Here is a 15864-nt window from a genome sequence, read left to right on the forward strand (position 1 = left end):
TGATGAGGCAGAGGATATTTGCATGATGGGAGAGCAGTCTCACCGTACAAATTATTTACAGATTACAAAGGGGGAAAATAGTAACTTTACATGGAGAAACCTGGACGCCATTCTAGCCAAGAGATAAAAGTGAACATCACCAATAATGGGGCAAATTCACATCTTGATGAGGTCTCTGGAGAAAGACACAACTCCACTGCAGAGGAATTTTTGTTAGAAGGCATTATCTGAGTCAGTCAGGAGGAAACACCAGACAAACTGGGGGACGATTTGTGAAATATTGGCCCGGACTCCTCTCAGGAAAGACAAATAGGGGCTTCCCTGGCGGCTCCGTGGTAGAGAATCCTCTGCCTGCCAACGCAGAAGGCGTGGGCTCGATCCCTGGTCTCGGGAGAGCCCACGAACCGCGGAGCAACCGAGCCTGTCCCCACAACTGAGAGCCTGCGCTCCGCAACAAAAGAAGCCACCGCAGAGAGAAGCGCGGCCAAAGATGAATCAGTTCAGTTCAGTTCAGTCGCTCACAAAACTGGTTTTTACAAAAGAAAGACAAATAAAGGCTGAGAAACTGTTCTCAGGATCAAAGGAAAGTAAAGAGACATGAAAACTAAATAGAGTACACGATCCCAGATTAGATTCTGGGCCAAAAAAAAAAAAAATTGCTAAACAAATATTATTGGGACAACTGGTGATATTTGAACATTTGCAGATTAGATAACGTTATCGTCTCGATGTTGATTGTACTGTAGTTATGTAAACGAATGTTCTTATTCTGAGAAACAGTGAAGTATTTACGGGTAAAGAGCATCAGGTCTGTGATTTACTCTCAAACAGTTAAGAAGACACAAAGCTGTACATGGCAATTTGTAAATAATAACATATAAAACATAAAGTGATATATGTTAAATATATAATACGTGCTCTATAGAAAGGAAGGGAGGGAGAAAGACAGAGAAATGAAGGAAGGAAGAAAAGGTAAGGAGACGGGGCGTAACATGACCATCGATGGGCCTGGGTGACAGGGATATGGGAATTCTGTGAATTATTCTTGCAACTTTTGGTTAGTTTGAAATTATTCAAAATATGAAACTAAAGAATACAGCAGATACACTCGACCCCATTTGTAAGTGAGGAAACCGAGGCTCAGCGAGGTTATATCAACAGGCCTGAGGCTGCTCGGCAGTGGGTTTTGATTTGACTGCTAAGCTTCTTCCCCTCTACACTAGGGTTTGGTTCCAGGGCTGCCAACTGTCACCTGGCCGTGAGCACCTAGGAGTCCTGCCAGCTCTGAGTTCCTTGAACCTCTGGGAAAGCTGCCCAGAGTGTTGAGTTGGCCCAGAAACACCCTCAACCATCTGGCCATCCCAAGGTTCTCAGTCCTGCCCACCTTTGCAGCTTTGCTCACAGTGTTTCCTCCGACTTTTGAAGGGCTGGGCAGCAGCGAAGATGCAAACTCTGGGTTAGGCAGAATCCCAGTGATGTGACTTGAGTCAGGGGCTTCAGCTCACTCTGCGGACTGTTATCTGTACCTCCCGGATGGGGCGGGGACTGTGCCATGGTGCAGGATGCCCCAGTCACTGTACCTACGAGACCCATGGCCATCTTGTTAAAATGCAGGTTTGGACTTAGCAGGTCTCGGGAGGAGCCGAGCCGCTGTATTTCCAGCAGGCTCCCAGCTGATGCCGTTGCTGCTGGTCTAATGACCACACTTTGAGTAGCCAGGATCGTTCATGCGGTGCCCCCAACGCAACGGCTTGCTCATAATTAATCTTCCACCAGCTCCATGGTGGCTCAGGTGGTAAAGAATCTGCCTGCAATGCCGGAGGCCTGGGTTCTATCCCTGGGTTGGGAAGATTCCCCTGGAGAAAGAAATGGCCACCCACTCCATTATTCTTGCCTGGAGAGTCCTATGGACAGAGAAGCCTGGAGGGCTATGGTCCATGGGGTCGCAAAGAGTCGGACACGACTGAGCGACTCACACAACAGTGGTAGATACGATAAAGAGAATAAGAAAAAGTCACCATCTCTGGAAATCCAGCCCAGGTGTTTGCTCCGACCCCCTGGCTTTCTCTGATGAAAGGACTTGTACCAGTTTATTAGCAGAGACGGATTTTTCTTTTTTTTTTTACCCCCCTGGCACGGACTTCTAAGAGAAATTGATCACCTGGATCCTCAGATAAGGACTCCGATTAGAACAAAGGACCACGTCTTCAATCCTGCCGTGGAGGCCAGCCACGCGTGAGCCAAGAAGAGCGGTCAGGCGGGGTCTCAGGCGCGGGCCGCATCTGCAGCGCCCTCCTGTCTCAGGGGCCACAGGCTCCCAGCTCCCTGCCTGCCCACCGCACAGGGGCAGCGGTGCCCTCCCCACAGGACTGTCATGATGGCCGCAGAAGGCACGTGCCCGTCGTGGCAACCTGCTCGGTAACAAGACCTTCAGCCTGCACTGGGTGAAATTGCTGAGTGACCAGCTGCTGACCGACACCGGACGGAGATAAAAAGGACCCGCGTGATCCTTACCGCCGACCTTTGAGGCAGACGCCGTATTCACCACCGGCGCCCCGCTCCGCAGATGCGAAAAGGCCGTCCTGCCTCTGGTCAGGTGGCCGGTGGTGGGCACAGCTGGGCTCACCTGCAGGCAGCCAGGCCTTCCTTCTGATGGCACTGCAGAGAAGACCCTGAGTGCGTTTCCACCCAGTCAGCTGCGTCTAATGCAGACCCTTACCAAAGCCCAGGGCCCAGAGCTGACTGTCCTTTCCTGGAGGCATTTCTGCAAGCAGCTCAGCCAGTTGGTTCTGGGAACGGTGCTTGCTGGTGATCTGGCTGGAGCTTGAGAAGCTAGAGAGGGAAACAGGATTGGCTGGGCCTTTACGAGCAGCCATCTGAGCAGCCCCATCCCAGAGCCTGTGGAGACCCCGTGTCCGTTGTGCAGCCGGATGTGGCATTGTGGCTGTCAGCCTGGCTGAATCACTGGCCACCCCCCTACACCTTCCTCGTCCTGCATCCTGGTCCTGAGACTAGCCCTGGCTTTCCCCAACCCCCTCTCACATAAATCCCTCCCTGGGATTCGGAGAAAGGGGGGCTTCGTTTCCTGGGCCAGGCACTGTGAACGCACCAGTTTCATCCCACTTGTGGCCAGCAAGGGAGAGGCTGTGAGCCCCCAGTTTACCGATGGGGCTCAAACCAGGGGGAGGGGGGAGCGTGTGCGCTCACGTGCGTGACCGACCCGGGAGGCTGAGCCCTGGTTCCACCCTCCTCCCGCTCTGCTGGCCACCGTGACCTTCCGTCCACACACCTCCAGGAGCCTGCGCCTTTGTGTCAACGGGAGGAGCGGCACTGGGGGCGCTCAGGAGAGGGGGACCAGGGCCGGCCGTCCCCAGTCCTCCGGGCCGGGGCAGCTGACTCAGTGCAAGTCCACACCCACGCCCAGGGACTGGCTCGGCCATGCCCGGCTGGTCAGAGCTGATCCTGGGCTGCTGCCAGTGGGCCCTCTCGCTGTTGAGGTTACCAGGCAGACAGGGCGCTAGCCTGGAGCCTTGGGGGCACCTTGGCCCCCACGGGGAGGGACCCACCTGCCAGGGAAGCCACGCCCGAGGGAAGCGGAGCCGAGGCACAGAGAGAGACTGGTTACTGACGTTTCCTCTAAGGCTCTGTAAGCGCCTGTTTGCACTGCCCGCGACAGGCAGCTCTTACGCCCCCGAGTAGCCCCTGTTGTTCTTGAGCTGAAACAAAGCCTTGCTGCAGCCTTCACTGACTGGTTCAGCCTTGCCAGTCCGAGGGGTGGCAGAAGGCTCTGAGGGCAAGCGGATCTGGTTTCATAACCCAGAGCTGACTTTACTTGTCAAATCTTGATGAAAACGGGAAATAGAACCATGGAGGAGGGCGCTGTGGGCACGCTCGGGCTCCTGCCCCCGTGCGACCCCCGCCAGCCTGCCACGTCGTCACGGCGCCTTTGACAGCAGGGACCTCAGGTTCCCCAGCACACAGTGGGCCTGTGTGCCCAGGCACCTCAGTCATATCTGACTCTCTGCGACCCCATGGACCACAGACCACCAGGCTCCTCTGTCCGTGGGGATTCTCCGGGCAAGAACACTGGAGCGGGTTGCCCTGCCCCCCTCCAGGGGACCTTCCTGACCCAGGGATCGAACCCACGTCTCCTATATCTCCTGCATGGGCAGGTGGGTTCTTTACCACTAGCACCGCCTCGATAAATGCTTGTTCAGATAAATCTGAAGTACATTCTGACCCCCCCCAGCCCCCACAACAGACAGCTGCCTGGGGACAGCTGACCCATCACCTCAAGTGTTCTCGTCTCGTCCCTGCCCGCAGCATCACTTTCTGTACACAAAAGATTTTTCTTCTGAAAAAACTACTAACTCAATTATTCTGTGAATATTTATCAGTTACAACCAAAGGAATGAAAATAAGATCCCATGGTATGAACAACCCCTGCTGTTTAGGTTTCTAACACGATATTCAACTGTTTTCCTTAGCTGATGTTTTTCTCCAGAAACCGAACAAAACCAATCTGCCCTGAAGTCTGGAAATGAGATCCGTTCCCACAGTGTCTCTTCTGTCTGTTGGGAGTGGGGTGGGCACACTCGGCAGTCGCCACGGGCTGCTGAAAGGGGACGAGCAGGTAATGGGAAGCAGCTGCTTGGCCTGCACGCAGCTCGAAGCCCCAGATCGGTGACGAGGTGCCGCAGACAAGAGACAGGCAGCTGCGGTTTGGGCGGAGGGCCCCCGAGCGGCCGAGCTCCCCCGGCGAGGCAGGGCCGGCTCGACTGGCTGCCTTGCGCCAGGCAGCTCGCCCCGCACACACGGTCTCCATGCTAGAGCCGCGTGCACCCGCAGGGGCTGGGGGAAGGCCTCACTGTCCTCGGCCCTGCAGCAGCTTGTAGCTCTCCCCCAAGACACCACCCGCCCGGGGCCAGAACAGCCTCCGCCTGCATCAACTGCACCAGCAGAAGGAATGTTACCCTTAAAGGGCCAGAGAGGAAGTATGAGAAACACCCAAAGGCTCGGGGGCCAGGCGGCCCCTGTCCCAACCACCGTGCGGCTCTGCTGATGCAGCCTGCAAGCGGCCACAGATGCCACGGAAATGAACGGGCGAGACTGGGTTGCAATAAAACTTTATTTTCAAAAAAGAGGCAGCAAGCTCGACCTCAGGCTGTGGTCGGCGGCTCATCGGTGCCTCTGTTCAAAATCCTGTGATGGTTCTGCATCCCCGCAGAGTCAAACCCAGCTCCTGATGTGGGCAGCAAGGAGCTGCCGGGCAGGTGGGTCCCCCAGTGCCCCAAGAAGCACCTTCCGGCCTCAAGGCCTTTGCGCTGGCCGCTCCCTCTGCCTAGGGCACTCAGGGGCCAACTTCTCACTGTTACATGACTCACCATTCCCGTTACTGAGGTCTCACAAAGACCATTCTTTCAGCCCTCCGAAGTGACCGTCAGCTCCCTCCCTGCTCGCTCTTTAAAATGTACAGTGTGTTCACTGTCGGCCGCCCTGGGTCTTCGCTGCTCTGGGGGCTTTTCTCTGGCCGCAGCGCCTGGCTCCTCACTGCGCGGGCTTCTCTCGTCTCGGAGCAGGGCCTCAGCGGCCGAGGCTCCCGGGCTCCGCAGCACAGGCTCAGTGGTTGTGCCCCGTGGGCTGAGCTGCTCGGTGGCACGCGCGATCTCCCCGGACCGGGGATCGAACCCGTGTCTCCTGCATGCCCAGGCAGATTCTTTGCCACTGAGCCAGCACGGAAGCCCCCTGCTAGCTCTTTGTCAGAACACCTTGTCTTATTTTCTGCATAGCAGGCGCCACCATCTGAATGAACCTCTTCTCTGTTTTAAATTAATTAATTAGTTTTATTTATCTGTTTATTAAATTTTTTGGCTGCACTTCATGGCTTGCAGGATGTTCCCTGACCACAGACGGAGCTCAGGCTGTGGCTGAGCTCAGGCCCTGGACCACTGGGCCATCCGGGCAGTGACTCCCTTCGTTCACCTTCCCGGGGTCCTTCTCCCATAAGCTGGGGGAGGGGAGGGAACCTGAGGTCCAGCGGGTCTGCACACAGGGTTGGAGGGCAGTGCTCTGCGGAGAAAGAAGAAATGAGTGGATGGACAGGCAACCCAGTAGCCTCCCAGGCCGCTTCCCCCACCCTCCCATTCCCAGGATCCCACAGCCCTCTGATGACAGAGCTGACTTTCACAGTGACTATCTGATCACTCCCTGCCACTGCCTGAAACCCTCTAGTGACTCCCATTGTTCAAAGTCCAAGCTCCTCTGCTGCCAGAGGCCCTGCCCAAGCGGACAGCTGCCTGCCTCTCCCCGCCCGACTCTCCTTCTGAAGACAGGCTGCCCTGAGGGTCCACGGACGTGATCCCAAAGGACACCATGTGTCGGTGGAGGTGTTTCTGCCTGATCAGAAAGCAGGTTATGTTCCAGGAATTCATTCTGAACGAAAGGATGAGGCTGTGAACACCTGATTCATGAGAGGCCGGGAACCCATCCAGTTTCCTCCAGTCACCCGGCCCAGATCGGGCTCTCGCAGTGACGCACTCTGGGCAGAAAGAGAGAATGTGATCTCTTCAGACTGACACCAAAGCCCGGTGGGGCTGGCAGTGGAGGCGGGTGGGGTGTGGGGCACACTGCTTTCAGGGCTCGTTCTGGCCTGTCGGGGGAATTGGGATGCAGAGCGGCAGCCTGGCGCTGTGAGCACCTGTGTGGCTGGGCAGAGGGCACAGTGCAGAGGGCACAGAGCAGAGGACACAGTGTAGCCACGCTGTGTGGACCGCACCGTGTGGACCGCACCGTGTGGACCTGACCGTGTTGACCACACCATGTAGACCTCACCGTGTTGACTGGACCATGTAGACGGCACTGTGTTGACGGCACCATGTAGACGGCACTGTGTTGACGGCACCATGTAGATGGCACTGTGTTGACCTCACTGTGTAGACGACACTGCGTCGATTGCACTGTGTTGACCTCACAGTGTAGACCTCACAGTGCTGACCGCACCGTGTAGACGGCACTGTGTTGACCTCACTGTGTAGACGGCACTGTGCTGACCTCACCGTGCTGACCTCACTGTGCTGACCTCACTGTGTAGACGGCACTGTGCTGACCTCACCGTGCTGACCTCACTGTGCTGACCTCACTGTGTAGACGGCACCGTGCTGACCTCACTGTGTTGACCTCACTGTGTAGACGGCACCGTGCTGACCTCACCGTTTAGATGGCACCGTGCTGACCTCACTGTGTTGACCGCACCATGTAGACGGCACCGTGTTGACCTCACTGGGTAGACGGCACCATGCTGACCTCACCGTGCTGACCTCACCGTGCTGACCTCACCGCGTCCTCTGCTGCTGCACTCAACGACACTGGAGCGCAGAGCCGAGGCCGTGTGGGCGGCCCTCGCGGGCTGGGCATAGCTTATGGCTTGGCTGCACGGGGGGGAGAGACTAGAAAGCTGCCGCTTTAGTGCTTCTTCTCCGATTGGCCTGGAGAGTAACACCGACGTGGCTGAAAGTAGCACCGACTGGCTCACGGACGCTGCATGACACAGGTGCTCGAGGTGAGAAGACGACAAAGGCGCTTCCGTGTCAGGCGTGTGCTGGGGACGACCCTGAAGAGTCTGCTCCTCTGAACTGATGCTCACGAGGCAGTGTCAGCAGAGCGCCCGCTCTGGGGCGTTTTAAAGCCGGGCCGCTGTACGGGGCGTCACCCGGCAGGCTCATGAGCGACTGCTTCCCGTCTCTGACCACCACGCCTATCTGGTTCCCACTTGCTTTCACTTGACCTCTCCTGCCCTATCGTGAATTCTTACCTCCTGCCCCGAGCAGCTCCCCCTTTCTGACGGTCTCCAGATCTGGCCCGTCCTGACTCTGGGGTCCTGGCTCTCCTTCTCGGGCTTGGCCTCGCTTGCTCACCCCTCGCTGCTGGTGGGTAAGCCGGGCCCCGAGCCCCCGGAGCAGGGGGGAGGTGGCGGGCAGCGCTGACGGGACAGATGCGGCCTCCCCACCCCGGGCGCCTGCACGTCCTCCACAAGTGCCTCCCCTCCATTGCCCTCCTCCGCCAGAGCACCCCACGGCCAGCGAACGCTGACTTCCTGGGCCTGTCCTTGTCGCTCTCTGACAGCACTCTCAGAGAACACGAGCTGTCGAAAGGCTTGAGAGCGGCCCTGAAGCCATCTGTTTCCTGCAGGGTGCTGACGCCGGGTGTGAGCTCCGAGGCGGCTGTCAACATCCACTCGGCCTCTCACCTGCTGAGACCAGCGCTGGAGCCTGCCACAGAAGTCCATCACTTCCCCTTCTCGCCGCACAGGCCCCTGTGCTTGTTCTGCCTCAGGCCATTCATGCTCAGCAGATAACCGCGGCCACGGCCCTGTGTGGAACACGGGCAGGGTTCCGAGCGAGCCAGATATAGCCTGTTATCACTGCGGTTACAGTGTGTGGGCTCATTGAGAAGTTTCAGGACACTTTATCAATGGGGGCCGCTGTGCCGGGAGCTCTGGCGTGGCTCATGTGGAGGAGCAGAGGTGCAGATGAAGGCTGTGGAGACAGCCGGCCTGCTTATCTGGCGTGCTTTCCCAGTGAGGTCAGACACCAGCGCCACACCATCTCCCCTGATGGAAACAGACCACAGAAGGCCAGAGCCGGACGCCCAGGGAGGCTTCACGGAGGGAGGAAGGAGACCCAGCGTGAGGACAGGTCTTGTCCAGGGTTCTGCAGAGAGGTCAGGTCAGAGACTTGGGTCCACAGAAGAAGAGCCCCGCTGCCCTCTGCAAGCAGCGTCAGGCTTCCAAGGAGGAGCAGGAGGTTTGAGGGTGTGAATGCCTTGCTTTTCTGCAGGTCAGCAGGAAGTCAGGAGCGAGCTGCTTCTTTAGAACCCCACTCGAAGCAGGACTTTTCATTCCCATCAAGTGTCTGTGTTTAAAAAATTCCACGCAGGACTTCCCTGGTGGTCCAGCGGTAAAAGGACCCACCTGCCCGTGCAGGGGACAGGGCTTTGACCACCAGTCCGGGAAGATCCCACGCGCCTTGGAGCAACCAGGCCCTCGAGCGACAAACACTGGCGCTTGCGCTCTGGGGCCCATGCTCCGCATAAGAGAAGCCACCGGAACGAGAGCCTGGGCGCCGCACCGGGGCGCGGCCTGGACGCTCAGCAACGAGGGAGGAGCCCAGTCCACAGCGGAGACCCGGCGCAGCTGAAGACAATGAACAGACAGACGCAGGTTCCACATTTAAAAAATAATAACTGCACTCGTTTTCAGATTTTCTTGTGTACAGATAAAAATAAAATGACATGAGAAGTACACTGAGAACTGCTAAGAGACGGTCGTTTCTATGTCAGTGGCACCGCACGGGTCAGACGGAAAACCGCTTAACTCCTCTGATGTTTGTTTTTTTAAAAATCCCATCCAATTCACTGACGTTCATTCAGCCAAAGGCGATATGCGTGACAGTATTGTGAAGGCTACTGTAAATTTAAAGTGCAACTCTAGAGAAAAAAATGTCATCTGTTTCTGAGGTGGTAACACGTGTAAAAATTTTATTGGTATATATAATCATGATCGGAAAAGGCACTGACACCCCACTCCAGTACTCTTGCCTGGAAACTTCCATGGACGGAGGAGCCTGGTGGGCTGCAGTCCGTGGGAACGCTAAGAGTCGGACATGACTGAGTGACTTCACTTTCACTTTTCACTTTCATGCATTGGAGAAGGAAATGGCAACCCACTCCAGTGTTCTTGCCTGGAGAATCCCAGGGACGGGGGAGCCTGATGGGCTGCTGTCTATGGGGTTGCACAGAGTTGGACACGACTGAAGTGACTTAGCAGCAGTAGCATACACAGACTTCACAGTTGTCTCCAAATAAGCTGCAATATTAACTATAAGAAGGTTCGTATAGTCCCATACTTAGAGTAACTATGTTAGAGTATTTTCATGATAAATGGTGAAAATGAAAACAAAGAATTCCCAGGTCACAACTCTGATGACTAGATGAGTTGCTCAAATGTGTACCCGTGAGACCCATAGGGAAGGAAGACCTATCCATGCCCACTGGTCCATCTATAACTGCGTGCTGAGTGCACCCACCCATTCCTGCAGCAGCCCTGCTTCGGGCAGAGGGGCTGTGGAGGTGAACCAGACGGGCCCACTCTCACAGAACTCACGGGGGTGGCGGGTAAGAAGCACATAAGAACAGAGAATGTAGAGAAAATAGAATTTCGGATGATGATAGGTGCTTTGAAAAAAAAAAAATAAAGCAGATTAAAGGCACAGAAAGTTCGGAGGACGTGGGTTGTTGTTGACACAGGGTGGCCAAGGGAGGTTCTGCAGAGAGGCTGACGTTTGAGCAGAAATCTGAAGAAATAAAGGAGCAAGCTTCGGGGGCACTGTGGGGAGCTGCGCAGGCAGGACAGAAACCCTGCAAAGGGCCTGAGGCAGGAGCGAGCTTGAACACAGCGTGCAGAGGAGGCCCAAGCTGACAGTGTTGATTTGGGGGTTGCTGGCCTGCAGGAGGCCTTTAAAACCATCTACGAGACATAACAAAACCTTCTAAAAGGAGAGACGATGAAACGACCAAGGGAGTGAGTGTGGCTGGAGCAGAGGAGCTGGGGGAGAGAGCGCCTCAAGGAGAGGGCCTCAAGGCCCTGTGGAGTGGTCAGGAAAGGAAGAGGAGGGACCACTGGCGCCCCTGCTGGCCCTGGTGGATGGTCTCAGTGAAGAGACAGGTACAGAGGCCTGGCTCTGAGGTCAGGAGGAGAGGAGGTCCTCACCACCTGGAGACAGGATAGACTCTTGCTATCTCGGGTCAGCACTAGGGTACAGGGTCAAGACAGGAGGCAGCTCTCAACGTCACTAGAAATACGGTTCCCCCCCGCCCCCGGATCCCACATCCCCATGGCCAGGAGAGAAGCCAGGCTCCAGCTCGGAGTGCTCCTAGCAAGGCCTCCTCACTCCCACCCAACCCTCAGAGCCTCCCCACTGCCACCCATCTGCTCTGGAGACAGTCAGGGCCCATCGCAACATTGCTGTGCGGTTATCAAGAGAGAGATATTAATCATATGTATAATATACAACAAAGGTACCAAGACAACTTACTGTAAGCACAAAATGGACAAAGTGTACTCTGAAAGAGAATAATGGAGGAAAATGATTATATTAGAAGTCTTGGAGAAAGCCTTTCTCAGGAAGTGGCTTTAAAGCTAAAACGTAAGGAAGAATCCGCCATGCAACAAACGATGGGAAGACCGCCGCAGTGGAAGCACATGCGCAAAGGCTCTGCGGTATCTCACCACTGAGCTGCAAGACTGGCGGGAGACTGGGAGGACGGGGCCTCTGGGAGGCTGGAGGGAGGCTGCGGTCAGGTTTTGCAGGGTCCTGCAGACTGTTAGAGAAGGCGCTGGGTTTTATTTTTCATTCCAGGTACAATGGGCAGCCACTCAATGAGCAAACCATTGTGTCCATCTAAGCACTCACTATTTTATGCTTGAAAAGAAAGGAATACAGTCAGAAGCAAGACATGAAGCTTCCTTGAAGAAATGGGGACAGACAGGGCCTCTTTTCCTAATACTTGGTTCTCATATAATGGCCACTGCTTCAAAGTGCACACTGAATTTTTTTTTTTTTTTTTTGCACACTGCATCTTAAAAGACAGCACCCCAGAGTGAAAATGGTGGAGTAGGGAACTATAAAATTTCATTAATTCACAAAAGGAGCAAATAAATTGGCAAGAGAACCAAATGTATTGGGACCTGAGAAACTAATGAAAAATTCACAGCAACCAGGAGAATGCTTAATCAAGGAAAAACCCGCCAGAGTCTCGATAACAGAGCCTCGTGGTGTTCTGACTTACCCCGACTCAGCAGCGGCCTTGAAAACAACCACCTACATTCCTGGTATAGTGTCTAGCATATAATGGAACAGAATAAATCTAATTCCCAAAGAATTGTGGTTGTTCGCTTTGACCTGTCTTGTGGCTCCCTAAAGGACCAATTCTTTATTCCAGCTACCACTAAGCTCTCCAAGAACTGAGGCAACTGTTATCCACAGGGCATTTGTCAAAACCATGTAAAGGTAAATGTATTAACTGCCACTTTAGGCAAAGGATAATACTTGGGACAAACTATAGACAAATAAAAAAGCTTAGAAGGAAAGGCTACAGACGGAGACATTTTAGGGAAGGGCTTTAAAAGCTGGGAATCGAGAAGGTCACCGGCGTGCCCAGGAATGGACGTAAGCTCAGGAAAGGCCTGTTGCTGCTGCTCAGTCACAAGTCAGGTCCACCTCTTTGAGACCTCACAGACTGTAGCGCAGCAGGCTTCCCTGTCTTTCTCTATCTTCCGGAGTTTGCTCAAACTCATGGTCATTGAGTCGATAATGCCATCCAACCATCTCATCCTCTGTCACCCTTCTCCTCCTGCCCTCAATCTTTCCCAGCATCAAGCTCTTTTCCAATGATCTGGCTCTTCACATCAGGTGGCCAAATTATTGGAGCTTCAGCATCAGTCCTTCCAATGAATATTCAGGGTTGATTTCCTTTAGGATTGACTGGTTGGATCTCCTTGCTGTCCAAGGGACTCTCAAGCATCTTCTTCAGCACCACATTTCAAAAACATCAATTCTTCAGTGCTCAGCCTTCTTTATGGTCCAACTCCCACATCCATACATGACTACTGAGAAAACCATAGTTCTCACTATACTGACCTTTGTTGGAAAAGTGATGTCTCTGCTTTTTACTATGCTGTCAAGGTTTGTCATAGCTTTTCTTCCAAGGAGCAAGCATCTTTTATTTTCATGGGTGTAGTCACTGTCTGTAGTGATTTTGCAGCCCAAGAATAAAATCTGTCACTGTTTCCACTTTTCCCCCATCTATTTGCCGTGAAGGAATGGGACCAGATGCCATGATCTTAGCTATCTGAATGTTGAGTTTTAACTCAGCTTTTTCATTCTCCTCTTTCACCCTCACCTCTGGCTGACCTTGAAGCTCTCCACAAGCAGGAGGCAAAGATTAAGGCATAATTGTGAAATACCTGGCTGAGATCTGAAGGTATGGCCCAACACATACATGAAGTCTATTTGCATAAACTGGGAGATTTTGTTGTTGTTATAAGCAAAGAATACAAACGTATATTTTTTGTCATGTAAGGCTATTGAGATTTGTCAAATTATTAGCTGACCATTGTCTCACAGAACAGAGACTTCAGTGGCTGTATACAAGGAATATAGCCTTTACAAACTTAACTCAGAGAAGAGAGCCAAGCATACAAACAGCAACAACAGCAGCAACAGGAAACGCTAGAGAGGGAGGAGAATACGGCTTCCAGGCCTGCCCCGGTATAGCAATTTTGTAGTAAAAATGTCCGGTTTCCGGGACTTCCCTGGTGGCTCAGTGGTGGTGAATCCACCTGCTAATGCAGGGGACGTGGGTTTGATTCCCGGTCCAGGAAGATACCACATGCCACGGGACAGCTAAGCCCGTGTGCCACAACTGCTGAAGCCTGCACGCCACAGAGCCCACACTCTGCAACCAGAGAAGCCACTGCAAGAAGCCTGCGCGTCACAGCTAGGGCCCAGCCCCTGCTCACTGCAAGCAGAGAAGCCACTGCAAGGAGCCTGTGTGTCACAGGTAGGGCCCAGCCCCTGCTCACTGCAAGCAGAGAAGGCCCTCACACACAACCAGGACCCAGTGCAGCCATAGATGAGTCAACCGATCGTTAAAAATGTCCAGTTTTCAACAAAAAATTAGGTGCCATGCAGAGACACAAGAAAGTATGCTCCGTACACAGGAACAAAGAAATGAATAGAGATGTTCCATGAGGAAGCCAAGACACTGAACTCAGTTTAGAGAAGACTGTAAGTCAACTATTTAAAAATGTGTTCAGACAAAATAAAGGAAGCATTGAGAATAATGTTGTCAATAAATAGAAGCTATCAATTCAGAGACAGAAGCTATATGAGAAACTAGAGAGAAATTCTGAAGTTGAAAAGTACAATAACTACAATGAAATTTTTATTAGAGAGGTAAACAGCATGTTGGAGCAGGCAGAAGCAAGATTCAGCAAACTTAAAGATATAGGGCGATTGATTGAGATTACGTAGTCTGAGCAGCAGAGAAAAAAAATAAAAATGAAGAGAGCCTAGGAGACTTATAGTACAGCATTAAGCATACAAAGATATGTATTTAAATCCCAGAAGGAGAGCAGAGAGAGAAAGGAGCGGAAAGAATATCTGAAATAATAATGGCCCCAAATGCTGCAGATTTGATGAAACATACGAATACATGTTTCACATACATCCAATTTATGTTTCATAAACATCCAAGAATCTCAATGAATCTCAAGATCCTCACTGAGATGCACTGTAACCAAACTGTTGAAAGCCAAGGGCAGAATCCTAAAGGCAGCAGCAAGAGATGAGTCAACATGTACAAAATTCTAAATAAGATTAATTGCTAATTTCACTTCAGGAATCATGAAGGCCAGGAGGTAGTGGGAAGATGTATTCAAAGTGCTGAAAGAATAAAATGGTCAACCAAGATTTCTATACCCACGGGAAGTATCCTTCAAAAATGAAAGAGAAACTAAGACTTTCAGATAAACAGACAGAGTTCATTGCCTGTAGACTTACCCTACAAGAAATGTTAAAGGAGACCCGTCAGGCTAAGTGAAAGAACAACAAACAGTGACTTGAATCTGCAGAGGAAAGAACAACAGTAAAAGTAATCTCATCAGTAAATGTAAAAGCCAATTTTAAAGCATTTGTGGTCTGTAGCTCCTCTTTTTTTCCTGTATTATTTAAAGCACAGCTACATAAAACAACAATTTTAAATATATTAACGGGCACACAGTGTATAAAGATGTAATTTGTGACAATAACAATATTGATATGCTGTCTCCAGAGACCTACTTTGGATCCAAAGACACAAATGGGTTGAAAGTGAAAGGATGGAAAAAGATATTCCATGTAAATGCTAACTTAAAGAATTGGCGTGGCTATCCTGATATGGGCTTCCCTCGTAGCTCAGTTGGTAAAGAATCTGCCTGGAATGCAGGAGACTCAGGTTCGATTCCTGGGTCAGGAAGATCCCCTGGGGAAGGGAATGGCAACCCACTCCAGCATTCTGGCCTGGAGAATCCCATGGACGGAGAAGCCCACGGGGTTGCAAGAGTCAGACACGGCTCTTGCATGTGACTAAGCCAGATACTGAAGCAGACAAAATAAACTTTAAGACATAAATTATAAGGAGAGATAAAGACATTGCGTAGTGATAGAAGAGCACTTTGGTTAGGTTGCACTCCAATCTTGTAGTCTATCCCCCCTAGGCTGGCATCTTAACTCTGCTTCTAGGAGGCTCTCCCAACATTCTAGAGGGCCCACGGCAGCTTCTGGTGATGCCTTCCTATGGAGATCAGTGGGTCCTGGATCATGCGCCCGCTGTCACACACCCTTTGTCATTAAGGGGGTCCCTCAGTGAGGTGGGACTGCCCCAGTGGCTCAGGGGCAAAGAATCTGCCGGCAATGCTGGAGATGGGTTCGACCCCTGAGTCAGAAAGATCCCCTGGATAAGGAAATGGCAATCCACTCCAGTATTCTTGCCTGGAGAATCCCATGGACAGAGGAGCCTGGCGGGCTGCAGTCCACGGGGTCGCAAGGAGTCGGACACGACTGCGAGACGAACACTTGCACTCTCTTTGGTGATGTGGGATCTTACGGAGATCAGGCAGACCCTCTGTGAGTGCTCAGATGGTGCTGGCTGTGGCACCGCGGGCAGCAGAGGTGATGAGAAGCAGGCACTGGCCGCCCTGCCGGAAGCTGGCTCTGGATTCAATGTGCTGTGAAGGTCTGATGGGATGAGGGTGAGGAGCCAACAGTA

General features: G+C 52.7%; 1 protein-coding gene across 1 annotated transcript in view; it reads right to left on the reverse strand.

The window, feature by feature from the left end:
* The window catches only part of LSM3 (LSM3 homolog, U6 small nuclear RNA and mRNA degradation associated), a 38240-nt gene continuing 28233 nt past the window's right edge, over positions 5858–15864 (reverse strand). Inside the window, exon 4 of the mRNA XM_018066885.1 lies at positions 5858–6069. Within this exon, the coding sequence (XP_017922374.1) occupies positions 5917–6069 (153 nt within the window). The 3' untranslated portion in view covers positions 5858–5916. The remainder of the gene's footprint in view (positions 6070–15864) is intronic.

This window comes from Capra hircus, chromosome 22, assembly GCF_001704415.2.
Source record: "Capra hircus breed San Clemente chromosome 22, ASM170441v1, whole genome shotgun sequence".
Taxonomy (NCBI): Eukaryota; Metazoa; Chordata; class Mammalia; order Artiodactyla; family Bovidae; genus Capra; species Capra hircus.